Source organism: Periplaneta americana, chromosome 3 (assembly GCF_040183065.1).
Source record: "Periplaneta americana isolate PAMFEO1 chromosome 3, P.americana_PAMFEO1_priV1, whole genome shotgun sequence".
Taxonomy (NCBI): domain Eukaryota; kingdom Metazoa; phylum Arthropoda; class Insecta; order Blattodea; family Blattidae; genus Periplaneta; species Periplaneta americana.
The window spans coordinates 33,601,306-33,623,900 of record NC_091119.1 but is presented as its reverse complement, the minus strand read 5'-3'; the positions used below and the strand labels follow the sequence as shown (position 1 = coordinate 33,623,900).

The following is a 22,595-nucleotide window of genomic DNA, read 5'->3' as shown; positions in this document are numbered from 1 at the left end:
AGTCGAGCTCCAGTAGCCATATGGCATTCAGTATGCTTAGAAGTCGTGTAATGAAACTCTCGATTCTTTAAGTGTACAACGTTAGTGTATAAAGTTTGGTGATTATTGTGTATTTAGGTAATGCCTAGCAACAAATTCTCACTGTGTGAACGTGTGTATATGTACAATACGTACATAAAAGGCAAAAAGTCGTGTGCAAAAACAAGACGAAAATTTCGAATAAAGTTTCCAAATAGACCTGTGCCTTCTGCTAAAACAATTAGACGACTCGCTAAAAGATTTAAAGAAACAGTCTCAGTGAAGAATCGAAAATCAGGCAGAAAATGTAGTGTTCTTATGCGGAACGATTGTCAATTTATTTCCAACAAGATTCCGCCACTGCTCATACAGCTGCCGTGTCAATGAGGGAACTGAGGCGTATTTTCGGTACGAGACTAATCAGTAATAATTTGTGGCCTCCATGAAGCCCAGACATAACACCCTGTGACTTTTATTTATGGGAAACACTAAAAGGTAGGGTTTATAAGAAAAATCCTCATTCTATAGCTGAAATAAAAGACTATATACGAGAAGAAATCCAGGCTATCAATGATGTGGAACTTCAGTGCCTTGTTCATTCGTATATCAGACGATGTCAGTTGTGTGTGGGGGCAAATGGGGGCCATTTTCAGAAATGACTGTGAGCATGGTAAGTCCAAATTATTGAACATTTATTGTTAGTACTGTTACATATTGGAGAAGCGCTGGAGAAATGGTTAGGAGCTCGGCGGAAACCACGCAGGGCATGGCCGGCCGGCCGTTCTTTTCTGGAACATATGATAATAATAGCTCTGTAGTTGGACAGATCTGCTCTTGTAAAGAATACTATAAAGACGTATTTCTTGTACTGAACGAAGTTTGGACGTAATATGAAAGTAAATATATCGACTATAAAAAAATTACATACGTTCATTATAGCTCAACCTTTCTTCTGCATACTAAAAACTAAATTATCTTTATCTTTGGTATCCCTCTGATATACCTGTAAATCTCCTTTTAGCGTAACTTTGTATTTACATAAACCCTTCCACAGGACAACTTTCATATATATATAATACAACACTGTCTTTTTTTCATACACCCTTTTAACAAATATTTGACCCCTCCTTCCTGAAGTCTCATTCTTCTGGGGTTCAGTAACAAGTTCCACCAAGTCCTGTACTCATATGCAATAATAATCTGACGAAAATATCAACATCTGCACCGCATGACTTTGTTTCCCTGCACAATTTCCATTCAAATTAATAATCATGTATTATGTCTGCATTACATGACTTTGTTCTCCTTTGCACGCTTTCCACTCAAATTAACAAGCGTGCCCCATGATAAAGCAAGACTAATGTTACTGTTAAGTATTAATGAAAAGCTGTCCAGCTCGTTGATTTGTTACCAATGCCTCAAAAACGGCCAACTTAGACCTTCCTGGACACTGCTAGTCTAGATGTATTGCATTCCAAGAGGTGTATCTTCCTCCGAGACAGAATTCGTTTAAATAACTGTAAGATAACAGAAGAATTTTTCACACTGCCTTTACTTTTCGATAGCAGAGGGTGTCATCGGCTGTTATTCAGTAGAATTCTTTATAAATAGAGTAGCAGAAAGATCTGTGAAGTCACCATAATGGTTCAGATACTCAATTTCTTGCCATTAAATATATATGGCAGCTGATGATTTAATTTATTTTGCGTTTTAACCAGGATTTAAGCCACAATTGCATTTTGCTACTCGAGTTCTAAAAATGCAACAGATTACAGCAAAAGGATATTTGTCGGATACAGGGGGGAGAGCCACTAATCCTTCCCATTGAAGGCTTTCAGGAATCAACCTGGACAAATACGCAATGTCCCATCCCTACCTTCCAGTGGTGCAGCTGTTAGTAAGCATAATTTTACAAGCTGAACTAAAGGGAGGGGCTGCTCATCAATTAGCACTGGTCAGCTTGATGAGTTAATGACTGAATTTGGTATAATTTTCCTGTATTCAATACCTAATTCCTCTTTACCCTTTCCTATCCGTCCTCCGACTGAACTCTTACTTTCTTCGACCCCAACGGTACTAGAACATTCGAGGCCCAGGGGTTCATTTCACTTTCCTTCCTACCCTTTCTACTTTTCTGTTCCTAGTGCTGACCTGCTATGGCACTAAAATCGTCCTCCAGAGGCTTAAGCCTGGTTCAGACGGTGCTAGTTTCTGTGATGGATTCCAAGGTGGCTGCGCTGATGGTTGCCCTGCGTGCTCACTTGCTGGCTCCCGTGTTGCCTACGGTGATGGTAGTTGTTCACACGGAGCTGGCTCTTTTCACAGTTCAAATTGGAAAATCATCTGCTGTTTCATCTGTTGCCAACACTCATGGTCAAAAAGAAACTAAACCGTGAGTGGAAAACAACTAAAGTCCTACATTAACAGTAGTAAATGTCGTAATAAAGTAATTATGCCATAAGTGCAAAACAGCTAAATTCCGATATTTAATTGTTGTTTCTTAGAAACTAAAGAATATAGAAAAAAACAGGTTTAGTTGGAAAACAACGAACATGGCGACATGGTTTCAGTGGTGATATTATATGATCATCTTTGGATCCAACCTGCAAACCATCACGAAAAATAGCAAGGAACCTGCCCTCGAAACCCAGCAAGCTAGCCATCCAAGGACCCACCAGAGCACATTACTTCCGGCAAGTGAGCATGCAGGCTACCCATCAGCACAGCCCCCTGGGAATCCATCACAGAAACACGCACCGTCTGAACCGGGCTTTAAGGAGGGAAAGCTGGTGATCAACAAGATCTCCCAACTAGGTCTAGTACACCTGTCGACCAACAGCAGGTGTGGTCCTCCAGACATTCTGGGGGTTGTGTGTGAAGTAGCCACAAAACGTTAAAATATGGTGTTCATTTAAATCGGCTACAACTTGCCATTCTAGAATTGGAATATATCAGTCCCCTAACTGCCCATTATGCAATTCAAATCAAGAAATGGATTCGGAACACCTCAAAATCTGTGCTTCAGTGGCTGATCATGACAATATGTTTGAAAAATATTGGAGTGCAATAGGTCAAATGACTTTATTGTCAAACACCTGGCATTAGAAAACAACAACAACGGATTACAGCTGCCATGGCTCTGGTCAACCGTGACATGCTGGAGCATGTATGGGGCGAGATGGATTACCACATGGATGTATGCCGTATTAGCAAAGGTGGAAACATTGGGCATCTGTGAGGTGTGTAATAAAACTGGGAGAGTTTCTCTTTATTCTAGTGTAAAGTAATTTGTTATTCATTGTGTAGTTTAGTAGTTATGAATTTTTTTAATGTTTCACGGACTTATGAATAGCCCTGTATGTATGCATTGAATAAACTGGCAAAAATTCCTACAGGCAAAAGAAATGAAGTGGATGTATTGTCCTGGAAGTGTTCTTGGTGGAACCTGCTACTGGTAGTGACCTGCTTACACTTCGCAGGCACCACTCCCAGTGATAGCTACTGTCCGTCTCACATCCAGCAGTCTGTTTGGGTCGTCGTCTTCATCGTTGCCCTGTGTGTCGTAGTATTCTACCTTCTCCCTCGTGTACAGATCGTGCTCTGTGCTCCCACTGGCCAGCAGCGGGCTGTCCTCACGACATTCTAAGCCACTAACACCGTCATGTTCTCTGTCTCTGTCACGATCCCAAGAACTAGTGGACTCACTAATCCCACTGTCTGTTGTGCTCTCGTCACTGTTGCTCTGCCGAGTGGCCTCTTTCGTCACGAAGAACACCAAAGTCACCAATGCCTGACATAATAAAGAGTAGTCATTATGATGTTATACTTTAAAAACTCACATAGAGAAGTCGGGATCAGCAAATGCGACATTTTAATGAACACATATGAAATTATAGGTTTTGAAGGATAGAACTTTGAACACATCTAGCTGGAGTTATGGACAATCAGGCATAAGAAATGCATGGCAGCTGTCAAACCTGCAGTGGCACACTTATTGACTATGTTTATAGTTTTTTATTTATTTATTTTCAAATTTCAACAGCTGCTAAGAACAATTAGAAATACATTGTTTAAGAAGGTCAGGCAAGACACAATTTTGAAATTCTACAAAACAATGGCCAGTCCAACTTTGCTATATGGATCAGAAGCTTGGACTCTAACAACTAGTCAACTGAAAAGAATAGAAGTAGCTGAGATGAGATTACTAAGACCGCTAGCAGGCTACACTCTCTATGACCACAAATATAATGAAGACATCCGACAAGAACTAAATATCGCAGCCATTACAGAGACAATCCACAAGTATCGGAGCAACTGGCATGAGCATGTTCTACGGATGCCAAATGATAGACTACCCAGGAGATTATTAAATTACAGACCCCTTGGATACCGAGATCGTGGACGCCCGAAGAAGCGATGGAGAGACCAGTTTTTCACCTGAGATGGAACAGGCCAAATGGCCTAAACCCTGATAGCTATTGATGATGATTTATTTATTTTATTTAAGCTGGTAGAGATAAGGCCATCAAGCCTTCTCTTCCCCTCTACCAAGGGATTACAACTACATACAATTACAATTAATATTAAATTTACAAATACAATAAAAATCAAAGTACTAAAGGATTAACTGATTAATAATAGCTATAACTACTGAAGCTTTCCTGGCGACGTGATAATTCGAAATTTTCTCGGGCTTCCAGCCAGGTCATAAGTTGGTGATCCACCAACTTATGACCTGGCTGGAAGCCCGAGAAAATTTCGAATTAATAATAGCTAGACAAAAAAATTTTTTTTTATTAATTAAGTAAAAAGTAAACCTTCTCTACGCAGTAAGAAAATGCTTAATAAGTTTGCTTTTGAACGCTACTAAATTCCGACAATCTCTGATGTCACTGGGTGGGGTATTCCACAGGTGCGAGAGCGAGATTGTGTATGATGATGAATACGATGATGTCTTATGTGTTGGTATGGCTAGTATGCGGCTATTTTGCGTGCGACTGAAGAGATTATGATATGATGACAGGTAACTGAAACGGGAGGCAAGATAGGTAGATGTAGAGGTGTGAAGGACTTGGAAAAGGAGAACAAGAGAATGAAAATTTCTACGTTCGTTAAGCCGTACGTTAGAGTTTGGAAGGATGGGGTAATGTGGTCAGCGCGACAGACATCGCAGACGAAGCGAACACAAGAATTATGTACACATTGTAATCTTTGCGACTGGTTGACATTGAGGTCAGTCAGTAGAAAATCACAATAATCGAAGTGGGGCATTACTAGTGTTTCCACTAGTATTTTCTTGAGTGATAGCGGGAGGAATTTTCGAATGCTGTTTAAGGAATGTAATATGGAAAGCACTTTTTTGATAATATGGGTTACTTGGTTATTCCAGTTTAAATGCGTATCAAAGTAAACTCCAAGGTTTTTAACACAGGAAGCAAAAGAGATTATTGTGTTGTTTAACTTGACTGGAAGAGCAGGAGTAATGTTGCATAATAGAGTTGATGTCCCACTAGGATTGCTTGTGATTTTCTTGCATTGAGAATCAAACCAAACTTTCTGGCCCATGCATATATAGATTCGAGGTCCTCATTAAGATTGTGTATTGCGTCATTGAGTGAGTCAGGGGTTGTATGGATATAGATTTGTAAGTAGTCTGTGTAAAGGTGATGCTTACAGTGCAGTAGAGCTGAAGGGATGTCATTTATGTAAATAGTGAATAGTAGTGGTGATAGAACAGATCCCTGTGGGATTCCAGAATCAACAATACGCCAAGAGGAAGTTCGTCGAAGTTTTATAGTACTTAAATAAATTTGTTTAAAACAAATACGTACCAACACAAAAGTAACGCAGGCCATAACCGTAGAACAGATGGGGAAGCCGAAGTACTCCAGTAAGACTCCACCTACTGACGGTCCTATTACTTCCCTACAACATGTAACAAAAATATTAAACCTATTCTGTTTCTAAAAGTCTCTGAATAGCTAGATTTACATATAATTGTACTCACCCAAGTGAATACATGCAAGACCATATGCCAGCAACTAAGCTGTATGTTGATAATTCATCGCTGCAACCTCCCTCTCTAGAAAATGACATGGAAAAAAACTGTAAAATTCGTATCTTCCAATATGTAGACACACACATGCACATAACACTGAAAGTTTTATGATTTAAATATTAAAAATATGTATATGTATGACTTACAATTGTAGAAATATAAACTTTAAATAATTTTAATATGTTACATAATATTATAAAAACAATAGTTTGATATAATATACAGTTCTCTCTACGTCTTCTTTCCAGCTTTTTTCCCATTCAAATTTATGTAAGAACCATCGATGAGACAGAAAACTCTAGATTAATAAAAGTGATGTAATGTCAAACAGTTCAATTAAATATGATAGAAATATGACTGAAGTTGACAGTGTGTCAAAAATATGCACTCCTGCACAATGAAAAAATATATCGAATAATTTTTCCCTCGAAATTATTCAAATCAACTTTACAGGGAGTTATACCTGAAAGCTTGATTAGCATAATATACGTCACTGTTCGTTAACAGAAAACCACAACTTAAGTCACACAGAGTTAGTGTGCACTCAATGTTGGTTGCTTGACGGTTGTCAGCCCACTTTGAGGTCTGTGGATATAGAGGGAAAAATTGGATCGGTGTCTGGTAGAGTTCCCAGGTAGCTCAGTTGGGAGAGCGTTGGTACATTTAACGAAAGGTCCCGGGTTCGATACCCGGCCCCGGAACAATTTTCCCTCGAAATTATTCAAATCAACTTTACAGGGAGTTATACCTGAAAGCTTGATTAGCATAATATACATCACTGTTCGTTAACAGAAAACCACAACTTAAGTCACACAGAGTTAGTGTGCACTCAATGTTGGTTGCTTGACGGTTGTCAGCCCACTTTGAGGTCTGTGGATATAGAGGGAAAAATTGGATCGGTCTCTGGTAGAGTTCCCGGGTAGCTCAGTTGGGAGAGCGTTGGTACGTTTAACGAAAGGTCCCGGGTTCGATACCCGGCCCCGGAACAATTTTTCCCTCGAAATTATTCAAATCAACTTTACAGGGAGTTATACCTGAAAGCTTGATTTGCAAAAAATATATCATTTTAATTAAAAGGACACGGAATATTTTTTTTCCCCTCGAAAGCTAAGGACAAATAGAAAGATGAGACGTTTTCAAGGAGATTATTCAGCATCTCTAAGGAAGAGACTAGTGAAGTGCTTTGTGTGGAGTGTGGCATTGTATAGGTTAGAAACATGGACATTATGACGAACTGAAGAGAAGCAAATAGAAACATTTGAAATGTGGATATGGAGAAGAATGGAACGTGTGAAGTGGACAGAGTAAGAAATGAAGCTATGTTCGAAAGAGTAGGTGAAGAAAGAATGATGCTGAAACTGATCAGAAAGAGGAAAAGGAATTCGTTGGTTGAGAAGAAACTGCCTATTGAAGGACGCACTGGAAAGAATAATGAACAAGAGATGAGTTCGAGGCAGAAGAACCTGCATAGAATTGGAATATGTCAGTCCCCTAACTGCCCATTGTGCAACTAAAACCAAGAAATGGGTTCGGAACATCTCAAAATCTGTGCTTCAGTGGCTGACCATGACAATATCTTTGAAAAATATTGCAGTCCAAGAGGACAAATGACTTTATTATCAAATGCCTAGCATTAGAAAACAACAACAACATCAGTTAATAAAACGACATGCCACTGTTACATTTTATCGAGACTTCCCATATAACAGCAGCATGATCAGATACTCTGTATTAGAATACATTGTTGTACATTGACGAGGAGCAAGTAAGAATAGTAAATTTTCTGTTTATGAAATTCTTGAAAATGTGAAGACGTGAATAAAAACTAATTGATTTGAGATTTGAATCCGTGACCTCCAGCATAAAGGCCCAGCTTGATAACTGTTACACTAGGAGAACATGTTGGTAGAATGAAACAAAGTGGCATGTTCGATCGAATAGTAATGTAGTGAGGCAGTGTTTGCAGAATTGTATGCAAAACAGTAGGATCATTTGATCTGGTATATTGCAATAATTAAATACTTCAGAATTTTTATGTAAGCCCACTAAATGTGACATGTTTTTTATGTCAGAAAAATGTCCAAGTGTCTTTTTTTAAATCTGACCCCCTACACTAAGCACCTAAGAAACAATAGAATGAGATATGTTCACAGTAAATAATTAAACATTCAGTTTACTTACATTGCACTTTCTAATACAGCCTGGAATGTTGGCAAAAGTGTCAATGCTACAGAGATTCCGAGTATTGATAGTGCAACCAGGTTCAACCATATCGTGCTGTGAAAGATAAACAACAATAAGCATTGGCTGAATTCAACTACCCTAGTCTCAGCAAATGTTATAATTACATTTACTTAGTACTTATTTATGGCCTTTAAGGAACCCGGAGGTTCATTACCGCCTCACATAAGCCCACCATCAGTCCCTATCCTGAGCAAGATTAATCCAGTCTCTATCATCATATCCCACCTCTCTCAAATCCATTTTAATATTATCCTCCCATCTATGTCTAGGCCTCCACAAAGGTCTTTTTCCCTACAGTCTCTCAACTAACACTCTATATGCATTTCTGGATTCGCCCATACGTGCTACATGTTCTGCCCATCTCAAACGTTTGGATTTAATGTTCCTAATTATGTCAGGTGAAGAATACAATGCGTGGAGTTCTGCATTCTGTAACTTTCTCCATTCTCCTGTAACTTCATCCCTCTTAGCCCCAAATATTTTCCCAAGAACCTTATTCTCAAACACCCTTAATCTCTGTTCCTCTCTCAAAGTGAGAGTCCAAGATTCACAACCATACAGAACAACAGGCAATATAACTGTTTTATAAATTCTAACTTTCAGATTTTTTGACAGCAGACTAGATGACAAAAGCTTCTCAACCGAATAATAACACGCATTTCCCCATATTTATTCTGCGTTTAATTTCCTCCCAAGTTGTCATTTATATTTGTTACTGTTGCTCCAAAATATTTGAATTTTTCCACCTCTTCGAAGGATAAATCTCCAATTTTTATATTTCCATTTCGTACAATATTCTGGTCACGAGACACAATCATATACTTTGTCTTTTCGGGATTTACTTCCAAACCTATCGCTTTACTTGCTTGAAGTAAAATTTCCATGTTTTCCCTAATCGTTTGTGGATTTTCTCCTAACATATACACGTCATCCACATAGACAAGAAGCTGATGTAACCCGTTCAATTCCAAACCCTGTCTGTTATCCTGAACTTTCCTAATGGCATATTCTAGAGTGAAATTAAAAAGTAAAGGTGATAGTGCATCTCCTTGCTTTAGCCCATAGTGAATTGGAAAAGCATCAGACAGAAGCTGGCCTATACAGACTCTGCTGTAAGTTTCACTGAGACACATTTTAATTAATCGAACTAAGTACTTTCTTGGGAATACCAAATTCAATGAGAATGTTATATAAAACTTCTATCTTAACTGAGTCATATGCCTATTTGAAATCTATGAATAACTGATGTACTGTACCCTTATACTCCCATTTTTTCTTCAATATCTGTCGAATACAAAAAATTTGACCAACAGTCGATCTATTAAGTCTAAAATCGCACTGATGATCCCCAATAATTTCATCTACATATGGAGTCTATCTTCTCAAAAGAATACTGGACAAAATTTTGTATCACGTCAACAAAAGTGATATTCCTCGAAAGTTGCTACAGTTAGTCTTGACCCTCTTTTCAAAAATAGGGATAATTATGGACTCCTTCCATTGTTCTGGTAGAATTTTCTTTTCCCAAAATAGCAAGTACAAGCTTATAAATTTCGCTACATAATGTGCTTCTACCATCTTGTATTAATTCTGCTGGAATTTGATCTATACCTGAAAACTTGTACTTTTTCAGATTTTCTATCGCAATTTCGATTTCAGAAAGTGTGGATTTGGGTATAAATGGCTCAGCAGTTTGTGTTTAAATTTTGTTCCGATCATTTCTATTTGACCTATGTACATTTAGTAGTTGCCCAAAATAGTTTTTCCATCTGTTCAGGACTAAATGAGAGAATATATTATTTAAAAATGTGCAGAGTATTCCTATACAGACTGGTCCCAGGTAGTCACGTTCCATTATGACAGTAATGTAGAGTGCCTGTCCCGAGGAAGGTAAGCAGTAGAATGGGTCTGCACAGGGAAACGTGTACAAACCTGTCTGTATGGTAGCATATGACCACACTGCTAGTCATCAACAGAATTTGTTAGGTAGAGATGGAGTGGGACTGGTCTGCATAGGAATGCTCTGTATTTAGTATAATAAAGATAATATGAATATAAGGTGGGTGCTCCTGTTATGGCCATGTTCCTGATATGGCCACCCCCCCCCCTACTGTGAGTTAGTTAACCAAAAAATCCGCTAAATTGCAGCAGTATCCAGTGAAAGGACATCCTGGTATGTCACTTGATCGTTTTCCATCCAGTCAGGTTAAGCAATATGGCGTCAGTTGCCTGTTTTGCGGTTTTCATGTGACCTCTTCTTATTTTTCTCTGGTAAGTCTCCTTTGTTTTATGCATGTTTTTCAAAGACTTGTTAATGAAAACCATCGTACTCCATTCAGTTTTTAATGTTCTGTTGATTGGTGTTGTCGTTGATGGCGTATCTTTTACGAGTTGTTCATAATCAAACGATTTTCGTGAAAGCTTACCTGCTCCTGATATGGCCATATCAAATGCATCATGGCCATATCTAGTTCATTTCACTTTTATTTTTTCACCTGAAAATTTACATGCCTTATAGCTGGGATTACGCAAAAATTGTGTATTTTAACAAAAACAACTTATTTTTTTTTATGGAAAAACCTGTTTTGTCTACACTTTTGAATTATAAAAAAGATTATTAAGTGTCATGTTTATTCATTTTACACCAAAATTATTTAATTTTAACACAACTGCGCTATCAAACTGAAAACAATCACGATTTGTAGAACATGGAACAAGGGTGGCCATATCATGTGCACATGTTCCTGATATGGCCACTAGGTAGACTTTTGGAATTTGGGATTTTTTGGAAAATTAAAGCTATTTTTATGGGGAAAGGAAAATTTTTAAGAAAGTCCATTAGACTGAGAACAAGTAAGAAAAAAGTGGTTTACATTTTTTTTCAAAATGGCGGCTAGAAAAATTCTCAAACCTTAGCATGGCCATATCAGGGACACGTACCTTAATTTACAAGTAAAATACACTAACTTCTCCCAAACGGAGAGGATGTCATTAAATATATCACAAATAAATGTAAGAAATGTTCTCTGAATTAATTGGTACCAGTAGGCTACTAGAAAGAAGTATTACCTATTATTTTGTTTTCCACTGTTAAAAAAAATAACAAGTAAGTTTTTTCAGAATACCTGTAAAATGGCGTGTAATTTTAACAAAATTATTCTCATGAATAATTCTTATTTGCATATAAAATTTCAAGAGTAGGCCTACACACAAAATTCTTAAAAATATCTTTTACAATTGTATTGCTTTGAACCTACACAAGTTGTTGTCCACTTACTTCGTCAGAAATGGTAAAAGCGGTGAAGGGCCCAAGAGAAGTAATCCTACGGTGCATATGAGAAGACCCCAAACCATCATTGACCAATGATTATTACAGCGATCAGCTAGCCAGCCCCATATTGGGCTAAATACTCCATACAAAGCGGAAAACAGGAGGAAAATAAGTCCTATCTGCTCTGGGCTCAGTTTGAACTGCAAATAAAAAGAGAATGTCACAGTCATGATGATAAATTCAGGAAGAGTAACAATCTGTGCATTCTACCTCTGTGGTTTAGTGGTTGCCATGCTTGCCAGCAGGGTGATTTCAATGTGCTAGTGTTTACCCAACCATTGTTAAGTTTTGTCCGTTCTCACTCCACATTTTGAAACTGGAACTAAAACTTATCCGAACAAATGTAACTCTTAAGGCTGGTTTACAATAAACCAGGAACGGAAATGACGAGAACGAGAATGGAAATAATGTTAAAATAAATGTATTTAAATGTGAACATTCACAATTAACTATTGTGAACCAGCCTTTATTCTGCAAAGGGATTTTACAATGTTACATTTGTTTGAATCAAATTTCTTCTGCATATTTAAAGGACAAAACTAAAATTCTTTCAATTATTTATTATCATAATACACTTTACTCTTAAATTTATTAAGCATATTGGGAATTAAATTAATGGCTTTCACAAAAAATGATATGAAATGTTTAATATAAAACAGTTTTTATCTCGAAAGGAAGCAAAAACGAGCAAAATTGTACTTAACTTTTTTTTTTTAAATATCTTAAACAATAATCTCCTGAAATCAATAACATTACTTTGGTTGAAACAGAGCTTCCGGGCTAAGATGCCGTGGTCTACTGGTGCTGACGTTACCAGACGTTTCGTCTACTTCTACGGCAGACATCTTCAGTGGTTAGGTATCCTCGGTCGAAGTCTTCTGCTCGGGATACCTGTAGCAACTGATGACCTGACTGGTTGCTTGTCCTTATTTATAGCGCCGAGACTTGGTGTTCCGTTGTCGTGGTGGTCCGCGCCCGTCAGATCGTGACCTTGGACTGGCCGTGGCGTTGCTTGGTCGCGGCGGCCCGCACCTGCTCGGTCCCGGTGGCCTTGGGCTGGTCGTGGCGCACAGCTGTTGCAGCGGTCCGCGCTCGCTAGAGTGCGGTGACCTTGGGCTGGTTGTTGTGTTCCAATATCATGGCGGACAGCACTCGCAGGATTTCGGTTTCCATCCGTCGTACCGTCGCTGTGCACAGGTTTTGTACAAGTCCGTTTCAGGACAGGATGCCAGCAGTTGTTAAGTTTCAGACCCTCTTCTTTACGGTTGAAATTGTTTGGATGTTTATGGACAAAACGTCTGGTAACGTCAGCAACAGTAGACCACGGCATCTTAGCCCGGAAGCTCTGTTTCAACCAGACACCGGCAGTGAAAGCCTGCATGCTAACATTACTTTGGTTCACTCTGTGTACTTTCTTTAGCATAGCAGATGGTGAACAAACAAACTTTTACTATGTACATACAAGGATAAATGAAGACTTGAAGTAAGCAAGGATCTAAGTGCCATTTTAAAATGTTGAAGAAAAGAAATTATAATATACATTGAAGCCATATGCATATACACATCCCATTATCTATGAACATTTAATAAAACAATAAACGAATGAGTCTGGACTTTGATTCTTATTTATGTAATAATGCTAGATACATAAATTGTGTTGTTGTTGTTCTCTAATGGCTGCAAATTGGGATCATTTAACCCATTTTGCTTCTTGCTTCCCAATGAAGTTGAGAGAAATTTTTATTTTGTTGTGCTTCCTTGTTCAGTGCAATGCATTCTCTTCCCATAGATGAACCTTGCAAAATACATAAATTGTTATTCCAGTAAAACCATATTTACGAAAATGGCACTTAGACTCTTATTTACTTCAAGTCTTCAAATATACATAACCTCATCTAATATATTCATAATACACGTTTCTTGTTTAATTATGATACTAGTTAGCAATTTTATGAACATATAATCATACAGAACTACTGCTACGTCAAATATAATTATTATTGTTGGAGGTATGTTAACAGAAAGCCACAATTTAAGTCACACAATATTTGTGTGCACTCAAAAGTTGGCTTCTGGTGTCTTGTCAGCCCATTTGAGTTATGTGGATATAAAAGAAAAATTGTGACGGTGCCGTGTATAATTCCTGGGGTAGCTCAGTCGGAAGAGCATCTGTGTGCTAAGCAAAGGGTCCTGGGATCGATACCCGGCCCCGGAACAATTTTTCCTTGAAATTATTAAAAAATTATTATTGTTATCTTTCAAAACCAATTAAAGTTACTGTCACCACCGAGATCAGTGCTCCTTGCATGTCTTTCATTGCCTCACCCTAAAGTAATAATTTCCAGTACCCCTCCCCCCACCAATTTTACGGTCAAATTCGATATAGTATGAGGTACATAGATTGGTCACCAATTATACCGAGACTAGTTGAAAAAAGGCGGTAACTTACTTGAAATGCTCATCATTAGAAACCACCCACCCATATTACACACTGTTGATTATTAATTCATGAGTGTGGAGTCTTGTCATTAGCCTTGACTTATATTGAAAAGGCTTAAATCCACTTGTACGTACCTCCCTCAAATGTGGTTCCAGAGTTGGGTCCAGGAAGCCCCACGTGTTGGAGATGACCACGATCACTAGGCTGATCATAATCACTGATGGAATTTGGATCAACTCCAGCAGTGATCCGGATTTCTTTTCGACATTGCAGGCTAGAAATAATGCATTTTAAGAGTAATATAACATTCAATCATTACTTTGGAGAATAATTTACATATTCATAGACACATTCCACTTGAAAAGAATTTCATAACTGGATGTTAATACCTAAGTGTTAAGCCCAATGCAGCTGCTGACAGCTAAATTGAAGATATGTGTGCAAAAACGGTCTAATCCTCATTTTTTAAAAGAGGAAAAAATTGAGTTTTAAAAATGTTATACTTGGGGTAAAGATAAGAAGGAATTCTATCATTATGCAACGAAAGGCTATGAGAAAGACTACTGGTCTGAAGATTTCACGGAGATAGTGTTATTTCCAATACCGAAGAGAAATAATGCCATGAAATGTAACGAGTTCAAGACTATCAGGCTGATATTGCTCTCGGCGAAGATTCTCCTGCGAATACTGAATCGACGTTTATATTGCAAGATGAAAGAACAATTGGAAGAAGAGTAGTTTGGCTTCAGGAAGGGAAAAGGTACGAGAGATGCAATTGGATTGATACGAACAATCAGCGAAAGATACCTAGAGAAGAATAAAGAAGTGTACATAGTATTTCTGGACCTAAAAAGGCTTTTGACAGAGTGGAATGGAATAAACTGATGGGGATCCTCAAGAAAATAGGTGTGGATTGGAAAGGGAGAAGGTTGTTCAGCAATCTTTATATAAAACAACGAGTCAAAGTCAGGTTAGGAGAAAAAAATGACAGAAGGAAGTGAACTAGGAAGAGGAGTATGTCAAGAATGCTTTTATCACCTACCCTGTTCAACACCTACTTGGAGAACTTAATGAAGAACTATTTTCAGAACATGGGAGGAGTGATAGTAGGAGGAAGAAGAATAAAATGTATAAGATTTGCTGATAATATGGTGGTGTTAGGAGAAAACGAGATAATGCTAAGGGATATGCTACTGGAGCTAAATGATAGCTGTGAGCAGTACGGGATAAAGATAAATGCAAATAAAACGAAAACCATGGTTACGAAAAGAAAAAGAAAGGAGATAAACTTGCGAATTCTAAATGAGGCAGTAGAGAAAATGGACAGCTTCAAATGCTTGGAATGTACTATAAGCAGTAACATCAGCTGCGACAGGAAGTCAAAAGGAAAATGGCAATGGCCAAGAAAGCTTTTAATAAAAAAGGAGCATTTTGCGGGCCCCTGGAAAAGAAATAAGAAAGAGACTAGTGAAGTGCTTTGTGTGGAGTGTGGCATTGTATGGTGGCAGAAACATGGACATTACGACGAAGTGAAGAGAAACGACTAGAAGCATTTGAAATGTGGATATGGAGAAAAATGGAGCATGTGAAGTGGACAGACAGAATAAGAAACTTAGCTGTGTTGGAAAGAGTGGGTAAAGAAAGAATGATGCTGAAACTAATTAGGAAGAGAAAAAGGAATTGGCTGGATCACTGCCTGAGAAGAAACTGTCTACTGAAGAATGCATTGGAAGGAATGGTGAATGGGAGAAGAGTTCGGGGCAGAAGAAGATATCAGATGATAGACGACATTAAGATATATGGATCATATGCGGAGACAAAGAGGAAGGCAGAAAATAGGAAAGATTGGAGAAACATGGTTTGCAATGAAAGATCTGACCTTGGGCAGAACACTATGAATGAATGAATGAATAACGAAAGAAGACTGACTTCGTGCAGTTACAGTGTGTTCGTTTGAAAAGCAGCTGTTGGTATCACTAGATTTAAAATTATGACAGACAGCTATGCAGCCCAGGAGAAGAGAAAAATTATAAGATATCAGTACTTTAATTATTATATTTAGAGAAATTATCACCCTCATAATCGCTAAAAGCTCGTATTATGTCCTCACTTTGATATATCAGAAATTTCCGGAATTTTATTACAAGCCACAGTTGTAGTAATTCCACTGTATAAATCTAATTCCCTTCATAAAATTTGTACAATCTAAAATATTTATAGTAATATTACATTAGTAGTTTCAACTAGTGAAAGACAAACAATTTATATTACTTTTATCTATAGATCATTTCTAAATAATCTCGTAATTATTATTTATGACTAACAAAGCAAGAAGCTCCAAAAACATTAACACATAATCACTGCAGACACCGTACATAGCATTGGATGAAACATGCTTGCAAAGCTAAAAAGCTCCCACTTATAGGGTAAGCATGCAGATTTATTTACAGCAAACCTAATATAATTGCCATGTAGTTACAGCATAGTTAGTATTCATTTAATATACATTCCCATCTGATACCATGCAGATACCGACTTATTAAATGACATAAAAGATATGTAAATTACCTGAACGAAGTTTGAATTACATATTCTGTTATACATATAGGAAAAAACTTAAAATATTTCACGTTAAACATTTATACAAATCATTTAACTAAGCCTAATGTTCAAAAATAGATTGCACAAATAGATTTTACAATAAAACTATTTTAAAAGTAATACTCTACAATGATACATAGTGCCTATTAATATATCAGTGTTCATTCAATGTTAACGAAAAATAAAATAATCTAGAATATTGTACATAACATAAAAACAGAACTTGTCTGGATGAAAGATATATATACCATATATACAGACTTTCTGTGATCCTCAGTTGTCCCAGAACCACATGTTTTTCATGTTGGAGTTCACGTCCATATTGGTTTCTAATTACACACTTTTAACTCAGCTAGCCTCAACATGCATACAACCTTGTCCTGTGGTATATAAATTGTTTACCAAGCTAGGCCAAGGTCACAACCTGCATGCACTTGAGCAGGGTATGGGTAAAACTTTGATTTTCTTTGCAGGAAAGTATGTATAATATATAATTTTTTTTTCCGGGGTTTTCCCTCAATCCAATACGAGCAAATGCTGGGTTAACTTTCAGTGCTGGACCCTGGACTCATTTCACCGGCATTATCACCTTCATTCCATTCAGATGCTAAATAACCTGAGATGTTGATACAGCGTCTTAAAATAACCCATTAAAATGAAATATATAATTTCTGAGCTATAATGTTATTTTGAATATCTTTCATCCAGGCACCTAGCATAACCTGTACCGTAACATCATAATACAAATGAAAAAATACCTAAACAAAAATAATACTAAATTTATCATTAGTATTATTATTAACAACTATAACAGTAACATAAATATAATTTTTCGACTCTTTTTGATGTTCACTGTATAGAATATGAATATTAAATTTGGTCTCTACAAAAGTCACACTGTTCTGGGGGGGGGGGGGGGGGAAATCATATGTTGAGATTATTTATTAATACATCTGCCTATCATAACAGATGACCATATAGATCCAGAAAACAATTTCAATACTTTTCTCATTGTTACATCTTTTTTCAGAATAAAAATATAAGGGATCTCTAACCTTTAGGGTCAAAATGATACAGATGATAGAGGACTCTAAACTGACCATTTTGACATAAGGAACCAGTGGACGGTAATGGATATTTCGAATGCCACAAGATCTTGAAAGTGTATGAGGGACGTTTCTGTAAGGTGCTTTAACTTTCATAACAAACAACTGCCTGGCGCTTTCATGGTGATATTTGTTATTGCTTACAAAATTTCATGCATCACTGTAATGCATGTATTGATATAGGTGGTCGCCAATTTCAACAACTGCTCTGAGATGTATGCTGTTTTGGAAATAAAACATTAAATATCTTGTTGCAACAGAATGTGGTTATAACACTGCCCACTTCATATCCATGATCACCTGGGCAACAGATTCTTACCTGCCTGCCTCATGTACAACAGACACCAGTGTAAATAATTGATTAAATGGCGATCTTACTTGTGTTAATTATGTAAGCATGTGCGGCTTACAGCTGTTTCGGTGCTACTTCACACCATCCTCAGAGCCTTCTGTGTCTCGGCATCATCTCAACTTCGCTGCCTGTTGTGTGGGTGCATTCGTGTGATGAAGAGTTGTGTCAAATAGTGTGTGTGTTCTGAAATTGATCTGTGTGTTGAGTATTTGATTAGGGTGTGTTTTAGTGTGTCTGTATAGTTCATATTGTTCTAGTGTGTTGAGTTTTTGGGTTGTATGTGTAGGATTTCCATGTCTGTATTTATGTTTTTGTATGTGTGGTTAGCATTAGTTATGTGTTCGGCATATGTAGATGTATTGTGTCCTCTGGTTATTGCTTTAATGTGTTCTTTGTATCGAGTTTGGAATGATCTGCCTGTCTGTCCAATGTAAACTGTCGCAATTATTGCATGTGAGCTTGTATACGCCTGTGTGGTTGTATTTATTTGTTTGTGTTGTTTGTGTGTTGAGATGTCTTTGTAGTGTGTTTTCTGTTCTGTATGTTATGTTGTATTTCTGTTTTCTGAATGAGGATGCGATCTTGTGTGTGTTTTTGTGTTTGTTGAGTTTTTCTTTTGTCTTCCTTATGATGTTGTCTATTATAGTTGGGTTGTAACCATTTTCTTGTGCTATGTATTTGATCGTGTTCACTTCTTCATTGTAGTGTTGTTGGCTCATGGGTATGTTGAGTAATCTGTGTACCATTGTCCTGAATGCAGCATGTTTGTGTTGTGTGTGGTGATGGTGGTTGGTTTTCTGTATATTTTGAAGGTGTGTTTGTTGTCAACTTTTGTTATGGTGATATCTAGGAAATTTATGGAGTTGTTTTTAAGTTCCAGTGTGTATTGGAGTTTTGGGTGTATTTTGTTTATGTATTGGTGTAGTTTGTGTATTTGTCGTTTGTTTCCTCAATCAATTATTTATATTCAAGTGTTAAAAGTAGTGTATGAAAGATTCAACATGGAGATACCAGTGTATTTAAGAGAGTGAGCAAAATGTCATGCATTGTTGTTCTGGATGTATCAAGGCTGGTGATCACCACTTTGAACAATTGCTATGAGACGTAAGTTGTTTATGTCTGTAAAAAATTAAAGCAGCTTGCAAAAATGTTCTTCAAACTTGTTACTTCTTCAAGACCTTATAGCTCCTGAAACATGCATTTCCTCATGTCAAAATGCTCAGTTTAGAGTTCTCTACCATCTGTAAAATTTTGACCCTAAAGGTTGGAGACACCCTGTATAAAGGTTATATAATGTAACTTGTAACTTCTAACTTCTGTGTTTTCAAGTAGTTGTTAAAATATATTTATACAGAGTGTTTCAGGAGGAATGTAAAATATTTTAGGATAATGTAGTTTATGTTGATCTACATCGATTTAACCTGATACTTATGTCTGAAATGTAACTGTGCATTTTTTAAAGTGCTTCATGACTTTGCTGCAGCAAAAAGAGGGACGAACATAAACGCAATTCGGCCAGCTGACTGCAAAATGGTGGACAATTAATATTGGATTCTATTACTGCAGTAATAAATTTAACCTTAAAAGAAACGAACATGTTAAATAGTTTGGACTTCCATGATAATGACATAGAATTATTAATATTACTAGACGATTTTAACAATAGTAAACGTTGAAAAAGACCAAAACACGCATTCTGACATGATAGATCGTGCAGCAAACTCGTAAAGCGGTGTTTGGATTTGCTTCACAGTCACTGCAGTGAAGGCAAAGCAAATGTAATAAAAGAACGGTATTGCTGCAGCATTCACATTTCGCTTAAAAAACGCATGGTAACAGTTGGGAAGTTATTGATGGGCGAACTTTCAAATGGAGAGAGGCATTACAGATGTGTTCCTAGGTTTTAGAACATTGTGGTATGATACAATATTGAAAATGCTGCATTTTGTGTTGTTCCAATAACTTTATTTCATAATTAAGTACAAACTCAGTAGTAAAATAAAATAATTACACAAGACAAATTACTAAGGCTGCCCTTCTTATGGATTTCATGAATTGTAAATTCATATCAGGTACCAGTACCGGTTCTCTTTCCGACCTCAATGAAACACTTCATAGCTTGCCAGTTTCAGATAACATCCGGTAAACACTGGAAAAAACACAGCTAGATGGATCCCTTCGATTGGGAAAATGTCGTCTGTGTTCCTCAACAGCAGCCAATGGATTGCCAATACAGAATTCACAAACAAAAAGCATGTCTGCATATTCACTCATTCAGAGCAAGTATTTCATTATGGTATGGAAAATTAATTGGCTAAGCTTCCATCTTAAAAAAGATAATGAATACTATAACAACTTCTTATCATGTTAATGGAATATACGAGTACAGTATATGTATTTTCCCACATTGCGAGCTACGAGGTGTGTTTGAAAAGTTCGTGATCTAACACACAAATGGAATTGAAAACGTGTCAACAATGCCACCATTGTTAGCTGCAATTTTACATTAATTCAAGTACGAAAAATCATAATTTTCTGTTGACTATATTTTGTGTAGTCTAACTTTGAAGTTTGTGTGCTGGACAGATTGGCAAAAATGGAAAATATAGAACTTCGTGCTGTCATTAGATATTTCGTGAAAAGAAAATGAGTCCAGCAGAAATTAAAGCAGACATGGATGTTACACAGGGGGAATCCGCCCCAGTGTTTCTGACTGTAAGAAAATGGGTGGCACTATTTAAACATGATCGAGAGAGTGTGGAAGACGACTCCGCAGTGGACGTCCAGTAATAGAAACAAGTGAAAAAAATCGTAGAAAAAATTCACGATATGGTGTTGAATAAACTTCGACTGAAACTGCGGGAAATTAGCGAGGTTATGAGTACTTCAACTGAACAGGTGCGCCACATCTTAGTCAATATCTTGGGCATATCCAAGTTCTACGCAAGGTGGGTTCCACGTTCGTGAACACTGAAATAAAAGGACGTCCGATGTCAAATTTCGAGGAATTGTCTGCCTCAATTCGAGAAAAATACGCCCGATATTTTGAAGCTGTTTGTGACCACTGATGAAATCTTGATCTACTACTACATACCAGAGACAAAACAGTAGTCGAAACAATGGAAGCAGAGTGATTCTCCGCCTCCAAAGAAAGCAAAAGCCATTCAATCGGCTGAAAAATCCATGGTTTCTGTGTTTTGCGATTCTAAGGAGATAACAATGATTGACTATCTAGCAAAGGGGAGAAGAATAATCAGAGAATATTATTCAAATATCCTACAACAATTGAAAGGGAAAATTCACGATAAGAGACCTGGTATGGCCAAGAAGAAAGTGTTGTTTCATCACGACAATGCACCTGCTCACACATCTGTAATCACAGTTGCTAAACTACACGAAATGGTTCGAATTGTTGCTACAACTCCCCTACTCATCAGATCTCGCACCCTCAGACTTTTCTTTTCCCAAAGCTCAAAACTCACTTGTCCCGCACTGTGGCATCGTGGTCTAAGGGATCCCGCCTAGGACTCGCGTTATGGAATGCAAGCTGGTTCAAGTCCTCATGGGGGAAGAAATTTTCTCATGAAATTTCGGCCAGTGTATGGGACCGGTGTCCACCCAGCATCGTGATGCACTTGGGGAGCTACGATAGGTAGCGAAATCCGGTTGTGAATACCAGCTATAACAGCTGGGGGGATCATCGTGCCAACCACATGATACCTCCATTCTGGTTGGATGATCGTCCACCTCTGCTTCGGCATGTGGGCGTGAAGCCAGCAGCCGGCTGGTCGGTCTAGGCCCTTCACGGGCTGTAGCGCCACGGATTATCAAAACTCACTTGGCTGGGAAGATATTTTCGTCAAATGAAGAGGTATCGCAGCAGCAGAAGGCTTTTTTGCAGACTTTGAGGAATCTTTGTACAAAGAGGATGTAAAAGCCTTGCAGCATCGATGGATCAAGTGTGTGAATCTTGGGGTGGGGGGGGTTATGTTGAGAAAGAAAGATTTTTTCAGAATAATCCTAGTTTAATTTCTATGTTAGGCTATGAACTTTTCAAACAGCCCTCGTAATTTCTATTTATATTATTATATGAACAGTTTTTTTTTGTTTGTTTTAATATCTTAAGATGATATAAAATGGGACAGACTATATGAATCACCCAGTACAATATAATGTGTAACAGTTCCAGGAATTATAATCCAGCATAATGTTCACAATGTAAGATGCCACTTCTGAACATTAAGAGTAAAATTAATCTACATCATTTGACTCCAAAGATATATTATCCTGCAGTAATCATTCAGTCTTAAAGCTTTTAGACATTTAACAATTACACATACCATGTGCTGAAAAATGTAATATTCAAACAAAGGCTTCTACGCAAGGGAGAAGGAAAATAATAGCAATTCTGGTAACTTAACCTATAATCCCGGCACCATGCAGTC

The 22,595-nt window shown here is 37.5% G+C and overlaps 1 protein-coding gene across 1 annotated transcript in view; it reads right to left on the bottom strand.

Annotated features, from left to right (window-relative positions):
• Positions 1-740: 740 nt before the first annotated feature.
• LOC138695905 (MFS-type transporter SLC18B1-like) overlaps positions 741-22,595 on the bottom strand; it is a 42,743-nt gene continuing 20,888 nt past the window's right edge. The window contains exons 7-12 of the mRNA XM_069820263.1: positions 14,226-14,365; positions 11,598-11,791; positions 8,258-8,353; positions 6,026-6,100; positions 5,850-5,943; positions 741-3,808 (exon numbers count right to left, since the gene is read on the bottom strand). Of these exons, the coding sequence (XP_069676364.1) occupies positions 3,485-3,808; positions 5,850-5,943; positions 6,026-6,100; positions 8,258-8,353; positions 11,598-11,791; positions 14,226-14,365 (923 nt within the window). The 3' untranslated portion in view covers positions 741-3,484. The remainder of the gene's footprint in view (positions 3,809-5,849; positions 5,944-6,025; positions 6,101-8,257; positions 8,354-11,597; positions 11,792-14,225; positions 14,366-22,595) is intronic.